The sequence below is a fragment of the Pseudochaenichthys georgianus genome, chromosome 17, assembly GCF_902827115.2.
Source record: "Pseudochaenichthys georgianus chromosome 17, fPseGeo1.2, whole genome shotgun sequence".
NCBI classification, from domain to species: domain Eukaryota; kingdom Metazoa; phylum Chordata; class Actinopteri; order Perciformes; family Channichthyidae; genus Pseudochaenichthys; species Pseudochaenichthys georgianus.
In genome coordinates this window covers 13,313,484-13,330,092 of record NC_047519.1, presented here as the reverse complement: position 1 = coordinate 13,330,092, position 16,609 = coordinate 13,313,484, and the positions used below count along the sequence as shown (strand labels likewise).

The window sequence follows — 16,609 nt, the reverse complement described above, 5'->3', positions numbered from 1 at the left end:
CAAAACCTGCGCAAGCTTGATTTCCTGCACACCGATGCTCATGGTCTAACTGCACTCTTCCTGTGTGCATTCGTCAGAAAGATAAGTGCGACTCGTTTATCGTCGCCAAACCTCAAATATGACGACAGTAAGTTAAGTTTGGAAACAGATGGATACTCGCAACCATTTATGTCACGGGCAATTGCTGGGAAAGGTCTAAATTCAGACTCGAACGGCTTAAAAATATAAGCTAAGCTACATGTTAACGTTGCAAAGACCAGGGTAGTCTCTCAAGGGGTATAGCTGGTCACCTCAAAACAGAGTTGTTTTTTTCTCAGACGGAAATAAACTCTCTTTCCAGAGATGTCGTGGTTCAATCACGTCAGTCAAGGCTCAAATCAGCAACAGCAGCCCACTGACAGACTCTCAGCCACAGACATGTTGTGCAGCACCCTTCACTCAAGGCAGAAAGAGGGATCACCGACCATGGCACAACACTGGACCGGCTTTTCCACTCCCAGCCCGGAGGACTTTCCATCAGCTCCACGGGGAGTAGTCAGCCCTCTCAGCCTTGAGAACCTGCTCTGCGCCTCTCACAGCGCAGGTAGGATGAGAGAGCTGGAGCCCATCTCCTATGTGAGCCTCCAGGAGCAGCGGTGTGTCCTGAGTTGGTTCCAGGGCTGGACCCCTCCTCAGAGGGAGCGCTTCATGCAGGACCTCCTGGGGAAAGCTGTACCCGGGAAAGTGTGCACCCTCCTAGATTCACTCAGCACTCTTCAGGTCTGCACTGTCACCTCTTAACAGTGTGTGATGTTATGTGAATACTATGTTCTTAAACTACTCAATTGCAGTCCTGAATAGATCGGTGCTGTAAGTAGAAGTACAAGTGTCGTATTAGCAAAATGAACTCCAACTATCACAAGTTAAAGTAGCCTACTCAATATGCAGAACTGCTCTTTTTACAGTTTTATAGAATATTATTATTCTGTTTTATCACTAACAAATACATGTCATATAGTTTTAACTCTATCATAAGCATATGTTCTTTACGAGGTAGCTAGTAGCTTTAGAGTTACATTTCTTGGAGTGAAATGTAAAAAAAACCGAGTTGAAGTATGTGTAGAATACATTTAAATATTAAAGAAAAGTACAAATATGTCAAAATAGTACTTAAATAAAAATACCTGAGTACATGTTCTTTGTTATGTTCCACCACTGTTTCGAACATATCCATCTTGGGAGCCATCTGTCATACTGCTACCTCTTTTAAACTGTTCAGCTATTTTGTCGCATTATTATTTTTTTGTACTCTTGCAATTCTTGTAAGAATTTTTTTATTTTAAAATAATGTATTATTTGATCATTTTGAATTCCTCTAACTTTGTGTTTGGTATGCATGATCATAGACCAAAGCAAACAATAACCCTGATTCTGATTCACATATAACAGCAGATTATTTTTCTTTTATTCATCTACAAGGTTATGGACAGACTACCAAACATCTTTGAGTGCCAGCTGCGCCTGTGGTCCCAGTGGTTCGAGTCTTGGGGAGAAGAGGAAAGGAATCATTTCCTGCACATTCTGGAAGAGCGGGACCCAGTTTTTGTTGCCCACTTTTACAGGAGCGTAGCCGGTACAGCAGGAAGAGATTGACCAATGTGATGGGAAAGCTAACAAAATGTGTGGGGAACGTGTGTTAGGTTAGGATAGTTTTCTTACAATAAATGTTTTTGTTACTGTGAACGGATGTAACGTTGAAGGCAAACCATTTCGTTGTAAACACAGAAGTTTTCTTTTAATTTAAGCTGTTATTATTTAGTTTCCTTCATCAGTTTGGGCTACATCCAATGTTACACCACTTTTTTCTTTTTATAAATCAAGTTCAAAACTTTTTTTGCTTCAACCCTGTATAATGAGTAGAGCTCTGCTATTTAGGGACCCAATAGAGTGGTGCAGTGACGATGTATCTTTATAGGCTGACCCGGAAGTTAGCATTGCAAGGGCTCACTCTAAAATAAGCAATGGGATTTTTCCACTGGATTTGGAATATTGCTAAACAAATGTAATCTTTGGCGAAAACGTTTATGATACTTACACGTGTTGTTCAGCAGGATAATCTCCACATATTAACACCACTTTTATGATTTTTGAAGCGTAAATGCAATCGCCAGAAGCAAAAAGCCATCGTTAGGGCTATAAACAAACCACATCACTGTCAGAGGACTTCACGTAACCATCGCTAAGCTTCCGTGTTCGGCATGATAATGTTTATTGCTAATGAGACTCTTTCCTGCACTACTCTATGGTGTTCACTTGGTTGAAACATAGTTACGCTTACAAGCTTACTATCTTTGTACAGGGCCTGCTGATTGAAAGACCTTGAATTACATGGACAAGGGCACACATGCTTTTTGAATATAGAAACAATAAACAAAATGCATTTTATTGTCTGAAACATTCTGCAGCAGTAAGTATGTCTGAAGGTGCAGGGATATTTTTTTACAACATACTGAAATACATAGCTGAGATTTGAAACAATGGACAAACAAACCTTGCCCTGTTCTCTATTTGATCCAGTCTACTGATCCAGGAGAGCTTATCACTATAGGTGTCTGACCTTCAACATCCTCAACACAAAAATTGATAAATGGATAGATTTTGTCCGTAAAGCTTTGCTGCACAAAGGAGTACAAGTGAGATCTGGCGCCAGCGTCGTAAAACGAGATCTGGCCCTTTTTATAGTCCAGCAGAATCCCCAATCTAAGAGGTTGCGTCTCAAGTTGAATAATAGCATGTCTTCTTTCAACAGCTTTAAACTGACCCTGTTTGTCAAGGACTACAGTCCAGAAACCTTTTGTCGGACTGAAAATGATCGTTCCTCTTCTTTGGGCAGATTCAGTGGCCATACCGAGGTGGTAACAAAGCTTTCCGGCTACAGACACCTCCCAGTAATGTCTGCCAGAAGAGAAGCCGACAATGCGCAGGACGGCGAGAGCGATATTAAATCTGCCCGGGTGGTCAGGGACATTTTGTATATGCTCAGTAGTGGACATCTCTGCGTTATCTGCCGACAGCAATATTCGCGGGTTGGCTGTGTTTGGATCCAAGGTCGACTTCGCTGTAAAACGGAAGAAAAATGTAGTCTATCATATGTAACAACATGAATTGAAAGTGATTAGAAGTACACCAGTGATATTGTTTTAGATAAAAATGTCCAAATAATCCTCAGGCTGACAGCTTCAAATAAATGAAATAAAGTCTTGTGTGTGACTCACCCACATCGTCTTATCATCCACATCACTCAGTTTGTTTTGAAGATCTGAGGAGAAGAACAGCACGTTTTTTTCTCCAAGAAGGGGTATTGATTGACAGTGTATTCTCTGCACTGTGGAAAATAACTAATAGTTACCTTGTACAATATCTTCAAGATTGTTCTTCTCATTTTGCAGATCTAGCATTGAGACAAAAAAAGACAGCAACATGATATCAATAATCAAAAGACCAATATGTAATTATCTCTATTTCACTGAATGAATCCACTTAATTCCAGACGGTTGAACAAACTGTGGTAGGCGCCCTACAGCTTGTTTTTCTCCCTCCTCATTTCTTCTAACTCCTGCTGCAGTGTTTTATGGTTGGCGTCCTTTTCATGCAACTGCTGCTGCAGACTATCTGCGTCCTCCTGGCTCTGTTGCAGTTGCCTTTGTAAATCTGTTTGATTAAATATTCGGTTAAAAAAAGCTACTTCAAAACACTCGAACACTAGCATAAGAGTGAAAATGAAGTCATACTGAGGATCTCACCGTCACACTGGAGGATGACATCATTACTGCAGCTCGTTTTCAGTTCTTGGACCTCTTGCTTTAAGTCTGATAGAGGAAGGAGTTTGAAACACTCAATCTTTTAAACACCAAGTGTCAAGGTTACATTTTAAAGGTCCCCTATTACACTGTTTTTCTTCAATATATTATAGGTCTCAGCAGGGGCGGATCTAGACAAATATTCATGGGGTGGCAAGAGGGTGGCAGGAGATTTTGAGGGGTGGCATCTAGTGATGGTGAGATGAAGCCTTATGAAGCTTTCAAGCCAATTGGTTCGCAAAAGGGTTCATCTCATGAGGCTTCATCATGGGCTTCATTTGAACACAAACCCCCCTGCTGGTCAAAGTGTGTAAAACAGGCAGATTGGACATCTCAACAGTGTGCTCTATCTCATACCGAGTTCCCATTGAGTAAAGCCTTAGAATAACTCTAAACAACGAACATAACATCATATTTTCATGTTAACAATATTGTATTTATTCCAGTTTAATTATTGTGATTGAAAAGCCTAAGGAGGCTGCTAAACATTGCAAAGAGGGATTTGTATTCCTTAACCTCTTAAGCCTCGAAAATGCCACTAACACAACAAAGACTATATCTTCACTTCTAAAAGGGGTACATTAATAATCTTTTCTCTCAAAGCAAGGTTACATCTGTGAGTTGGATGTAGAAGTGTCAGAATCAATATAGATGTTTTTATTTTAAAGTAAATTCAGATGGAACATAGTAAAAACATGTACATTCTAATGTCCGCCTAAAATTACTTATTACTTATAGTGAAAACCACCCTTGAATGATGGGTTAGTAGACTAAAAGCTTTAGGAATCCAAACTATAACATATAAGTACCCTGTATCAAGATTGATGCAAAACAAGTGACATTTGACCTTTTTAGAGAGGTTTAAATAAAGTCCAGGCGGACTCACCTCTGGGTAATTTGGGAACCATCAGTTCCATTTGAACTTTTTCACTGTAAAAATCATTTTATTACTTTGAATTATCACTATAGGTATTCATTCCATCCAAATACAACTGTTGTGAAATAAAAAAATAAAAACCATACTCTGTTATCCTCTTAGGCCCCACGGACCCGAAATCGCGTCATTTGCATTAAACAACGTCTAAGGAACCTTAATAATGAATAAACTATGAATATTTTATATCCATATAACGGGGAAAAACTAATTTAACTGATCTTTTTTATTTATTTTTTCAAAAAAAAACACACAATGCTAACAGTGAGCCTCTGAATTAGCCCCGAGCGAAAAATGCTAACCTATTACTGCACCGAAAATCACTCCTAGCTCCCTTATTACTTATCCTAGCTGCACATCCAACACATAGTTTATGATCGTAAAGATACAGAATCTAACGGTGCCCACCTCAACACTGAAAGATACAAACTCGCGACGTTATCAACAAAAACGTACATCAAAACAAGTGGCGCTAGGTACTAAAATGCGCTAGGCTAACATGGCTTACCTTCCTCTTTGTCTGGTATAAACTGGTCTTCAATGGCATTAAAACGATAAAAACGATGATGTAGTTAATCCATAGGTTAATATCCAATGTGGCTGTGTCCCCTTTGAAATGTTCTGATAATCTATAAGCAATAAAACTGCAATTCCGTTATCTGCTGTCCGCTCTGTGCTCCGTGCGCTCTGGGTCCTGCAATTCCTGCTTCCTTACGTAGTAAACCATAAGTAAAGTCTGCTGCGTAATATGCTTACGCTGGCTGGCATTCTTAATACTTTATGCAGGACCATATCTCTGGAACCCATTGGTCGATTTGGGTGATTTACACCTTTTTCTTAACCATTACATCCAATAGAATCGATGGGAAGTTCCCAAATCCACGTAAACATTACCATTGCGGACGTAATAGCAAACGAAGCATATCTGAAAGTACAAGCCTGGACGGCAAAACTTTATACCCAGTATATTGCCATAAACATGATGATGGATTATCAGTAAAAATGTCTACGTGACACAAAGACATTGGATTAACCTTGAGCGGCGTTTTTATTCCGTTGAACACAACTTTTGATCACAAATCAAAAAAGGTAAAACGTAATTATTGTAATATTTTTGAAACCGGATGTTGTTTACTTTCTCTTTTCTGGCTGATAGCTCCTGGAATTCGGGGTCGTACAGTGATGACATTACATGTGTGGAATCTGTGGAGTCTCAGCTTTAATCGGATATCTTGTTTGTGCAGTTACGATAAGTAATAAGGGCATTTCTACCGTGAGTGCTGTGCAAAAGTCCGTTAGCATTAGTTAGCATTTTTTCGCTCCAAGCTATTTCAAAGGCTTGGTATTACTCTTGTGTTTCTTTTAGCTAAAAATGGTTCATATTGTCAGTTAGATGAGTTTCTTACCGTTAAAAGGGTATGGAACATTAACAGTTTCATAAATGTTAAGAAGCCCTGAGACATAGTCTCGTAAAAAAAACGGTGGGAGGGGTCCACTGGGGGGACCCTCGGGCTTAAGAGGTTTTTAATAATATTCATAAACCTAACCATGTTGTAGCCTGAGAAAGGCTAAACCATATCAAAGAATACATTTATTAACTACATTATCTTATTTAGCTGTAGCTTTTATAAACAACAAAAAATACGTATTGTTCAGTCGTTGAACCAGGGACCCTGCGGTCATGGTCATGAGTCAACTGCTTTCCAGCTGAGCCACAGCACACACACTAAAGCTCCCTGAAAACACTGCAACATATTTATTCCTGTATTTATTTGTTCATGTTTTTATTCCTACATTTATTTATGCTTGTATCTATTTATACTTATGACATGTTCCGACCTCTATATAAGTGAGGGTCTGAGCTCTCTTGATTCCATCGTGTCACCGGGCCCGGGTACAGGAGGGGTAATATGATTCTTAGTATACATCCATGGGTATTATGAGCGTTGTGGTTCAACAGTTCAACCGATCTGAATCGCTTCGTGAAGTAGTCACGTGGTATCGACAGGCAGCGAGGCTTCGTTTGTCATCGATGACGTCACTGGCCCAAAACGATACAAGCCTCGATACATGCTTCACAAAAAGCTTCAGGGATTACTCGATACACGCTCCGAAGCCTCTGCGCAATACGTAACATCACTAGTGGCATCCCCTGGCAGAAGTATATGCTGATGTAATTGCAGTCATATCAATCAATGTTAACTTGGAAAGCCACAATATTAATATTTTAACTCAATAACATTAGGTGAAATTATTGTGGCACATCAGCAAAGCCTTAAATAGAAATATATAAGGTGGCAGACATAATTCAATGAATTTTAACTGAATGAGTTTGTTTCACTCTTAGACCAGCAGGGGCACCATCTATGCAGGCTGCTGCAATAAGTACATGAATTAACTGTCTCATCGATGTTTGTCTGTATGAATATGAAAATATTAACAATCAAATTATTCCTATCAGCTGTCAATCACTGTTATGATTCACATATTCATTTATTATTGAATAAACTATATTTTTTGGAAGAGTTAATGATGAATGTTCCTCAAAATGCTTGCTCACCCTCCTTCAAATTTAAAGTAATTACTATCATATATCAAAATTCAAAAGATTCAAAGGAACAGTTCAGCGCCCCACGACTTTATTGCAAACAGTTACAACCTTGACATTACATCAGAAAGAACAAACATTAAAGAAGTGACTAACTGCATCAATTAGGGTTAAAAAACGTGTATTCAGCTCAAACCAACACATCCTCACTCCCAGGTCGGCCTATGTTGACGTTATGTCAAGTCCCCCGTGTCGGCTTTTTCCAACGCAAGGGGGGGGGCCTTAGCGTCCATTTTCAACGCAAGGGGGGGGGCCTTAGCGTCCATTTTCAGCTTTCCGGGATGTCCATATGCTTCTATGGACGCTCATGGAAGCACGGCATTCGTTTGTGTCAGCTGCCCTTAAAGGCAATGTGAGCATCCATTCTCATTGGATAACGGAGAATTGTACACCCGGAAGTAAGTATTCCTCTTACTGTCGATTGATTTTACAGTGATATCTGCACTACTCATCGACTAAAAAACACCAGATTATCCTTGTTAATTACACAACATTGATTGGTTTAAATTGTGTGCAATGCTTTTGTATTTTTCCCCACCGATTCGGAGAAACAAATATTTTTTCGGAGTAAAGGATGGCAGAAGACACTACACTACCCAGAATCCCCAGCTATCATTTGGACTACACCATGTGCTCTGTTTGACAAACCCCGTGATAGTCCTCAAGCTCTGTGATTGGAGAGTGTGGAGGGTTACGCCGAGCTTCGAACAGCACTTGAAATGGGATGGAACCACGGCAGACTGTCCAAAACTGGATTTGAACGGGTCCACCGCTGTTTCGCAACATGTTCTCTATCTATGGCACGTCTCTACTGGGAGTTGTAGTTTTAAAAGACGTTTTCGTATTTCCCATAATAAGAAGTTGCTAGTATTAAACTGTGTACATCCCTGGAGGTTTAGGGGATAGGACACACTCACATTTAAAACATATAATTAATAAATGGGTGAAAATTGCTTGTGCCCATAATGGGCAGCATTAATATATATACCCACATGCCAGCTAAGGTCAGAAGAGCTTTATTTAACAGCTGGTCTTATGTCTGTGACCCCTCCTGTTAATTGATAACATTACATTACATTACATTAATTGATAAGCCTGAAACATGCACTTGTCAAGGTTCAGAGGCACATTTTGCAAATATGGCAGTAGCCATCGATCAGCTTAAGATAAGGTATACTTTATTGATCCCAAGTTGGAACATTTGCGTTACATCAGCATGTGTAACAGTTAAATATGCAGTGGTGTTTATTTGTAAATCATTTAGTATAATCACACAAATTCTGTGTTTTATATTCAACAATTCTGTGTTCTTTATTTATTGATTGTTCAATACCTGACAAGGCCGGAGATGAAATATCTACATACATATTATAAGAGTATAATACATATGTATAATATCAGTTAAAATAAGTGCTTCAACATAGTTAACATTGCTGGAGGTATGCACAAATATTGATAGATGTCTTGTAATGCACTATTGAGGAACCTGCGACCCAAGTTTTTCATTCAATGCATAGTTGTGTAGGCCTATACTGTATATGATATTTCAATAAACCTTAGAAAATCTTGAAATCTTGAAAGGGATGTGCAAAATAGTCATTATATACAGTCTTTAATTAACTATTAATAGAGAATAACGTGTAATGAATATACTTTATAGGGATCCTATTCATATCTAATAATACAAATAATGAATAACCCTAACCCTAACCCTAACCCTAATAACATGCTTTAACCACTAGGTGTCCCTTTATATCAGCTGTGCACCTTTATGGTGTAAATACAGCCTATCTACCAATTGGATCAAATATAACAGTCAGCCGAATTAGTGTTGATACTGCAAGGAGACGTATTGTGTGAAAAGAAATGTAAGATGTTGTTTAATGGCTGATATATTTATGATCCACGTCACGTTTTCAGTTCCTCATGTTTGTCTAGAAGTCTTCTCATCAGAACTACGGCAGATATGTAATATTTAATGCAGCCGAACCGTGTATTACAATGCCGGTATGTGATGACTTTCAAAGAGAAAAGCAAGCACACTCAGAATAAAGTATTATTTTATTTTTAAAAAAAATGTCGGTCTGTTACCGGTATTTGTTAATGACGATGTGCTCTGAGATGTGAGACTGGAATTGCACAGGGGAAAATAACGTAGGCTATCTTTAGATGCAGATTTTGTTAAACTAATATGTTTGCGCTGTGGACCAACACTATACATTGACGGGGAATGTGGTAGCAATAAAGATAGCACCATTAAACAGTTACACAACATAACAGAAATAATATCGATAGCAGCGTCCCTAGCAACCACCTTGGTAACAATGAAAACGTTATGGACGCAATTTCCTGAAGTAATCTTCGTAATAACTAGCAAACTAAAGATCATGTACATCCACTGCACACATAATCTGAAATAACAACTCATATTTCTCGCATCAAATGACATCAAAACGCATTTTAATGGCCAAACTAACTTTAAAATAGACATTTTCCACTGAGAATAAAACGAAGTTCGGCCATGTTTTTTTTTTCTGCAGGGAGAAATTTGAAGATCACGTGACGTCAAACAGAGCACATGGTGTAGTCGAAACGATAGCTGGGGATTCTGGGTAGTGTAGTGTCTTCTGCCATCCTTTACTCCGAAAAAACATTTGTTTCTCCGAATCGAAGGGGAAAAATACAAAAGCATTGCACACAATTTAAACCAATCAATGTTGTGTAATTAACAAGGATAATCTGGTGTTTTTTAGTCGATGAGTAGTGCAGATATCACTGTAAAATCAATCGACAGTAAGAGGAATACTTACTTCCGGGTGTACAATTCTCCGTTATCCAATGAGAATGGACGCTCACATTGCCTTTAAGGGCAGCCGACACAAACGAATGCCGTGCTTCCATGAGCGTCCATAGAAGCATATGGACATCCCGGAAAGCTGAAAATGGACGCTAAGGCCCCCCCCCTTGCGTTGAAAATGGACGCTAAGGCCCCCCCCCTTGCGTTAGAAAAAGCCGACACAGGGGACTTGACATAACGTCAACATAGGCCGACCTGGGAGTGAGGATGTGTTGCTCAAACACATACATCGCTGCAGTTATTATCCAGTGGAAAGTCCTTACCTACTGGCCTAGTTAAATCAAAGTGGTTACTTTTTTTTGGCTGGGCAGTTTATTTTTACACACCGTCTTATTTGACTTTCTCAGGACTTAAAACTGTTTTTTGGGGGCAGACCCCCACAAAGAAACATACAAGGTCTGGTCATCATCTTAACAGTTGTTTATGCTCATCCGTGAGCAGAGCATCCAGTTGGCATGCCTATAACAGCTGAATGCGTGATTACCATCTTGTTCAGCAAAACGCCTCACAAACTTATTAAGATCTAAAGCTTTAGTACATTTTGATTCAATGCTGAGTACAGCCAAACTTGACAGTCTCTTCTCTGTCATTGTAGACCGCAAATACCTCATTCCTTCCATCTACTTGGGTCCGAATGCTTCTCGTTTTGCACCGTCCCGTTCAAATGAAATCGCCGCTAATCAGATATCCACGCTCGCGCCAGGAGGGTGACGGCCCGTCCACACAGCGGCGTGCGTTGAAGCTTACAACGCTTCTGCCCATTCACTTTGAATGGGGTGACGTCACTTTTAGGCGAACTGCATTTTGGGAAGCGACGTGGAGCGTTGCTGGCGTTGCTCGCTTCAAAAGTTGAGCAATGTTCAACTTTTGGCGCCTCGGCAGAAGCGTCAGCCAATGAAATCCCGTTTATGCAAATCTGCCAGTACAAGCGCTAGCCAATCAAACCGCGTGTATGCTGGGAGAGACTACGCAGGTCATTTCCTCATATTCCAAAAAATGGAGGGAAAATTCATTATAGCGTTAGTGAATCACCCAGTGCTGAATGATCAGTCTCTGTTCATCTACCGGGATACAAACCGGAGGAGCGAGGCTTGGAATGAGGTGGCAGAGACAGTGGGTGAAGCTGATTTTATATCCAGTTTACTTCGTTTTAACATTGCTATTGCTTTGTATGTTGGGGGCAGGAGATTCATGTGATTGGTTGTTGGTCGCAAAAAATTCCCAAGCTTCAGACACGCCCACCGCCAAGCGTCAACGCACGCTGCTGTGTGGATGCTCCGTAAAAGACTCGCTTCTTGTGCTGCATTCACTTGCACTCGGACATTAGAGATTTTCTCTCATAAATGTCCGATGAGCCACAACCTTTCTTTCAAAACAAAGGTGGGGAGTTAATTCTAAACTGGTGAGTAAAACTTTGTACACGAACTATGGAGAAATGTCACCAACATTTATAATCAACAGTTAAAAAAATATTATTCATAAATGAATTGCCTACCTGTAGAACCGCCACTGGGTCTCAGATATATACAAAACATGTCTCTGCGTTTGCCTCAAAATACCAAACAGGTCATTGCAGCATCCCATAATCCCCTCTGTTTCAGCCCTGTTTCAAAAGTGCTGATTCTCTGTCTTTTACTTTCAATGAAAATAAGGAGCCACTCCCCAAGCCCCTCTGAGAGATATTTGGTTAAAAAGAACGCAATGGTGCTCTAGGAGGAGATTTAGGTGATAAGGTGGGGGGTGCTACCTTGGTTGGTTATTGGCTAACAAGCCAAACAATCGTTATGACATCATAAAGTGGCCAAAATCTGATCAGCTCATTTTCAGACAGGTTTCTATATAAATGGATCAGGACAAAAAAGCGAGCAAATCTTTTTTCTTGAAACTTTCAGAATCTCTTTACACAGAGGGGACACATGTTTATGTATAAAAGACATGAAAAGTGGATTTTGCATAATAGGTGACCTTTAAAGCACTACAGTGTAGGATTTTGGGAGATCAATTAGCAGTTCAGTCAGACAAAAAGAGAAAGGTGGGGTAGGTCATTTTGGAGAAACCAGCTCGAATGCGCTAGAATTTGAAAATACACAGCCGGAAAAAATCTGCCACTTCCTTACAGAGCCCCTCCTCCACACACGAACGCGCACATGACCAATGAGGGCACGAGATAAGTTTGTGCACATGGGGTGACGTCACTTTTAGCCGAACTGCATTTTGGGAAGCGACGTGGAGCTGACAGGCAGGCTGACAGGCAGGTAAGCCATCCAGTTATTTTTGCCGGGCCGGCTAAAATAATTGGTCGTGCTTTTTACAGCGCTACGGCTTCCACAGATGCATTTTTTTAATGTATTTATTGTCAAAGCATTTAATATATTCATTGCTATCGGGATGTTAAGAGCATTCCATGGAATATAACAAAAAGTGTTTCTGAAATAAATTACATACCCCACCTTTAATATGTTTATTAGAAGCAGCATATAGTTTGAGTTTGGCATCTAGGCTCGGGCCTCATTATCATGATTAGACAACTATCCCCCGAGCCTACAGGCAGAAGCTGGGGTGGAAGCTGGGGTGGTGGTGGTGGTGGGGCAGGCGAGCAGTAGCAACATGAAACACAGCAGCAGGAACATGAAAGCAGCAATAGCAAGTGAACACAGCAGTGGCAGCAGCATAGCGAGGCAGAGGCAGGAAGACCTGGCAGCTTAAATAGAGCGGCATGTTTAGGAGAATGTGTTTGGTTGGTTGTAAGACGGACGAGGTGCGTCACGTGTTAATGTATCATTGGTGCTTGAGTTGACTGCCTGAACTAGCTCGCAGGCTTCGCCCCATTAATGTAACATATATCTATGTTTTCTTTACTTTATAATCACCTCAAAGCGTGAATCATTGTGTGTTTGTTGGCTAAGAATGAGCACTTCATATATTCACGTTGTGGGCAATTTTGCAACGCCATGTTTTTTCAGTAGCCCCGAAAGCTCTGGAGAAGGCCGCTAGCTTATTTTACGTTACTGGAAGGCCACAAAAGCTATCTGATGCGCTTGTAAAGGGAGGGTTGAGGGGAGGGGTGTTTACTTGGTTGCAATCTGCTACCTCACCTCTAGATGCCACTAGATTCCTAGATTAAATGAATGGTTTCTCACTTTCACGCCTAAAGACAGATAATTAATTTAACCCACTATAATTTCTGCATGGTAAATATGCAGCTAAATTAAGAAGTTGTCAGGAATTGGAAAATGAGCTTTAAACATTTTAATTTTTTGTGTCAAGTCTGTCATTTTAAAATGGTGCTCCATGGAGGATTAACTCATTTTAGGAATTGCAGTTTTTGGCAGTTCCACGCTGGCTTCATTTATCGGCCTCGGAGGTTGCTGCCTGCACCCCACCAAGTAATGGGGCAAAGCCTGCGAGCTAGTTCAGGCAGTCAACTCGAGCACTTATGCTGCATTCATACATAACGCCCCTTGCCACTCTACAACCAACCAAACAGAGTCTCCTTGATATGCCGCTCTATTTAACCTGCCAGATATCTCTCTATGCATTGCTTGCTGCTGCTTTGCTGCAGCTACTTCCACATCGCTGCTGCTTGCCTGCCCCACCACCACCCCAGCTTCCACCTGTAGGCTCGGGGGGTTAGTTATTTAATCATCACTCATCGTGCTATGTATATCTGTGGAGTGATGAGGCCCGAGCCTAGACGCCAAACTCAACTATATGCTGCTTCTAATAAACATGTTAAAGAAACACGTGAGTTGTCTGACTGAAATAGTCTTGCACATAACCTTGTATTCATTCTTTATGCTAAGCTAACTGACGAAGCTCACACACATTAGAGGGAAAACATTCTTCTCATTTAACTCTCTGAAAAAAGCAAATAAAAAGACATTGCAATTTAAAGAACATACCTTTATTTGCGTTATCAAGTTTTCTGTTCTCTCTTTGTTGTGTTTGTAGTTGTTGTTCCAATTCAATCAATCAATCAATGTTTATTTATATAGCCCAATATCACAAATGTTACATTTGTCTCAGTGGTCTTCACAGTGTGTACAGAATATCAGTATGACAATACGACACCCTCTGTCCTTAGACCCTCACATCGTACAAGGAAAAACTTCCAAAGAAAACCCAGTTTAAAGGGAAAAATGGGAGAAACCTCAGGGAGAGCAACAGAGGAGGGATCCCTCTCCCAGGACGGACAGACGTGCAATAGATGCCGTGTGTAAATTGAAAAGATAATACATTTGCAACATAGGTAGTCCAAATGTTTGGAAATGCATGTGTGTATAATAGGAAGATGAATCCACGAGGATATCCATCCAGGACCTATGATCCAGGACCACAGCCACGACTCAAGATCCAGCGCTCGCGATCCAGGACACAGGACCGCAGGATCATCCATGACTCCGGATCCCAGCGTATATAGACACCAAAAAGAAAGACATTTGGGGAAGCTGGGTTAATCGGAACATGAGTGTACACGGGTATAGACAGAGAGAAGGAAGAAGTAAGATGTCCCCCGACAAACTAAGCCTATATCAGCAAAACTAGGGGCTGAATCTAATCAGCCCTAACTATAAGCTTTATCAAAAAGGAAGGTCTTAAGCGCACTCTTAAAAACGGATAGGGTGTCTGCCGCCCGAACACAAACTGGAAGCTGATTCCACAAATGTGGAGCTTGATAAGAAAAGGCTCTGGCTCCCATTGTACTTTTAAAGATTCTAGGAACAACCAACAACCCTGCATTCTTGGAACGCAATGCCCTAGTAGGACAGTAGGGTATAATGAGTTCTTTAAGGTAAGATGGCGCCTGCCCATTAAGGGCTTTGTAGGCGAGAAGAAGAATTTTAAATTCTATCCTGTGTTCTATAGGGAGCCAGTGTAAGGCAGCCAGAACAGGAGTAATGTGGTCCCTTTTCCTAACTCTGGTTAGTACACGAGCCGCAGCATTTTGAATCAGCTGAAGCGACTTGATTGACTTCTTGGTACTCCCTGATAATAAAGAGTTACAATAATCCAGCCTAGAAGTAACAAATGCATGGACTAGTTTCTCTGCATCGTTTTGAGGCAAGATATGCCTGATTTTTGCAATGTTACGTAGATGGAAGTAGGCGGTCCTTGAAATTGATTTTATGTGGGCGTTAAAGGATAAATCCTGATCAAATATAACACCAAGATTCCTTACAGTCTCACTGGAGGCCAAATTAATGCCATCCATAGTTAGTATGTCTTTAGATAATTTGTTTCGTAGATTCTTCGGGCCAAGTACAATAACTTCAGTTTTGGTCGTGTTTAACATCAAAAAGTTTAAGGTCATCCACGTTTTTAAGTCCTTAAGGCAGTCTTGAATTTTATTTAGATGATTAATTTCATCAGGCTTGATTGATAAATATAGTTGAGTATCATCCGCATAACAATGAAAGTTTACAGAATGATTCCTTATAATATTGCCTAACGGAAGCATATATAATGTGAACAAAATAGGTCCGAGCACTGAGCCCTGTGGCACTCCATGGCTAACTTTGGTTTGCGTGGAAGATTCATCGTTAACACGTACAAACTGAGAGCGTTCAGATAGATAGGACCTAAACCAGCCTAAAGCAGTTCCCTGTATGCCAACTAAGTGCTCTAGTCTTTGCAATAGGATATCATGGTCGATAGTATCAAATGCAGCACTAAGATCGAGCAAAACAAGAATAGAGACAAGTCCCTTGTCTGAGGCTATTAGAATATCATTTGTGACTTTAACCAGAGCTGTCTCTGTGCTATGATGTGTTCTAAAGCCAGACTGAAAATCTTCAAATAAATCATTGTTTTTTAAGTAATCACACAACTGTTTTGCGACCGCTTTCTCAAGAATTTTTGAGAGGAACGGAAGATTAGAAATAGGTCTATAGTTGGCTAAAACCTCTGGATCGAGGTTGTGCTTTTTAAGAAGCGGTTTTATCACTGCTACTTTGAATGATTGTGGAACATAGCCTGATAATAAAGACATATTCATAATATTTAATAAAGAAGTGCTAATTAATGGAAAAACTTCCTTCAACAGCTTAGTTGGAATTGGGTCTAACATACACGTTGATGGTTTAGAAGAGAGAATCATTGAATGTAATTGTTCAAGGTTAATGGCTGAAAAGCATTCTAGTTTACTATCTAGTGTAATATTAGAACTTACGATTCCGGGAGCTGTTGATAACACTATACTGGTCGAAGGCAAGAGGTCATTAATTTTGTTTCTAAGAGTAACAATTTTATCGTTAAAAAAGCACATAAAATCATTACTACTGAGTGCTAAGGGAATAGAAGGCTCAATCGAGCTGTGGCTCTCTGTCAGCCTGGCTACAGTGCTGAAAAGAAATCTTGCATTATTCTTATTC

General features: G+C 40.3%; 1 protein-coding gene across 1 annotated transcript; it reads left to right on the top strand.

Annotated features, from left to right (window-relative positions):
* Positions 1-6: 6 nt before the first annotated feature.
* On the top strand, positions 7-3,240 carry c17h14orf119 (chromosome 17 C14orf119 homolog). The gene is made up of 2 exons (XM_034104805.2): positions 7-759; positions 1,459-3,240. The coding sequence occupies exons 1-2, from the start codon at positions 343-345 to the stop codon at positions 1,630-1,632; spliced, it is 591 nt and encodes a 196-aa protein (XP_033960696.1). The 5' UTR covers positions 7-342; the 3' UTR covers positions 1,633-3,240.
* The last annotated feature ends 13,369 nt before the right edge of the window (positions 3,241-16,609 follow it).

Bases quoted from the DNA above. Each gene is read 5' to 3' on its own strand.
- c17h14orf119 (XM_034104805.2), top strand. From the start codon at position 343: ATGTCGTGGTTCAATCACGTCAGTCAAGGCTCAAATCAGCAACAGCAG. The intron at 760-1,458 runs GTCTGCACTGTC...TTCATCTACAAG, and splicing joins ATTCACTCAGCACTCTTCAG to GTTATGGACAGACTACCAAA.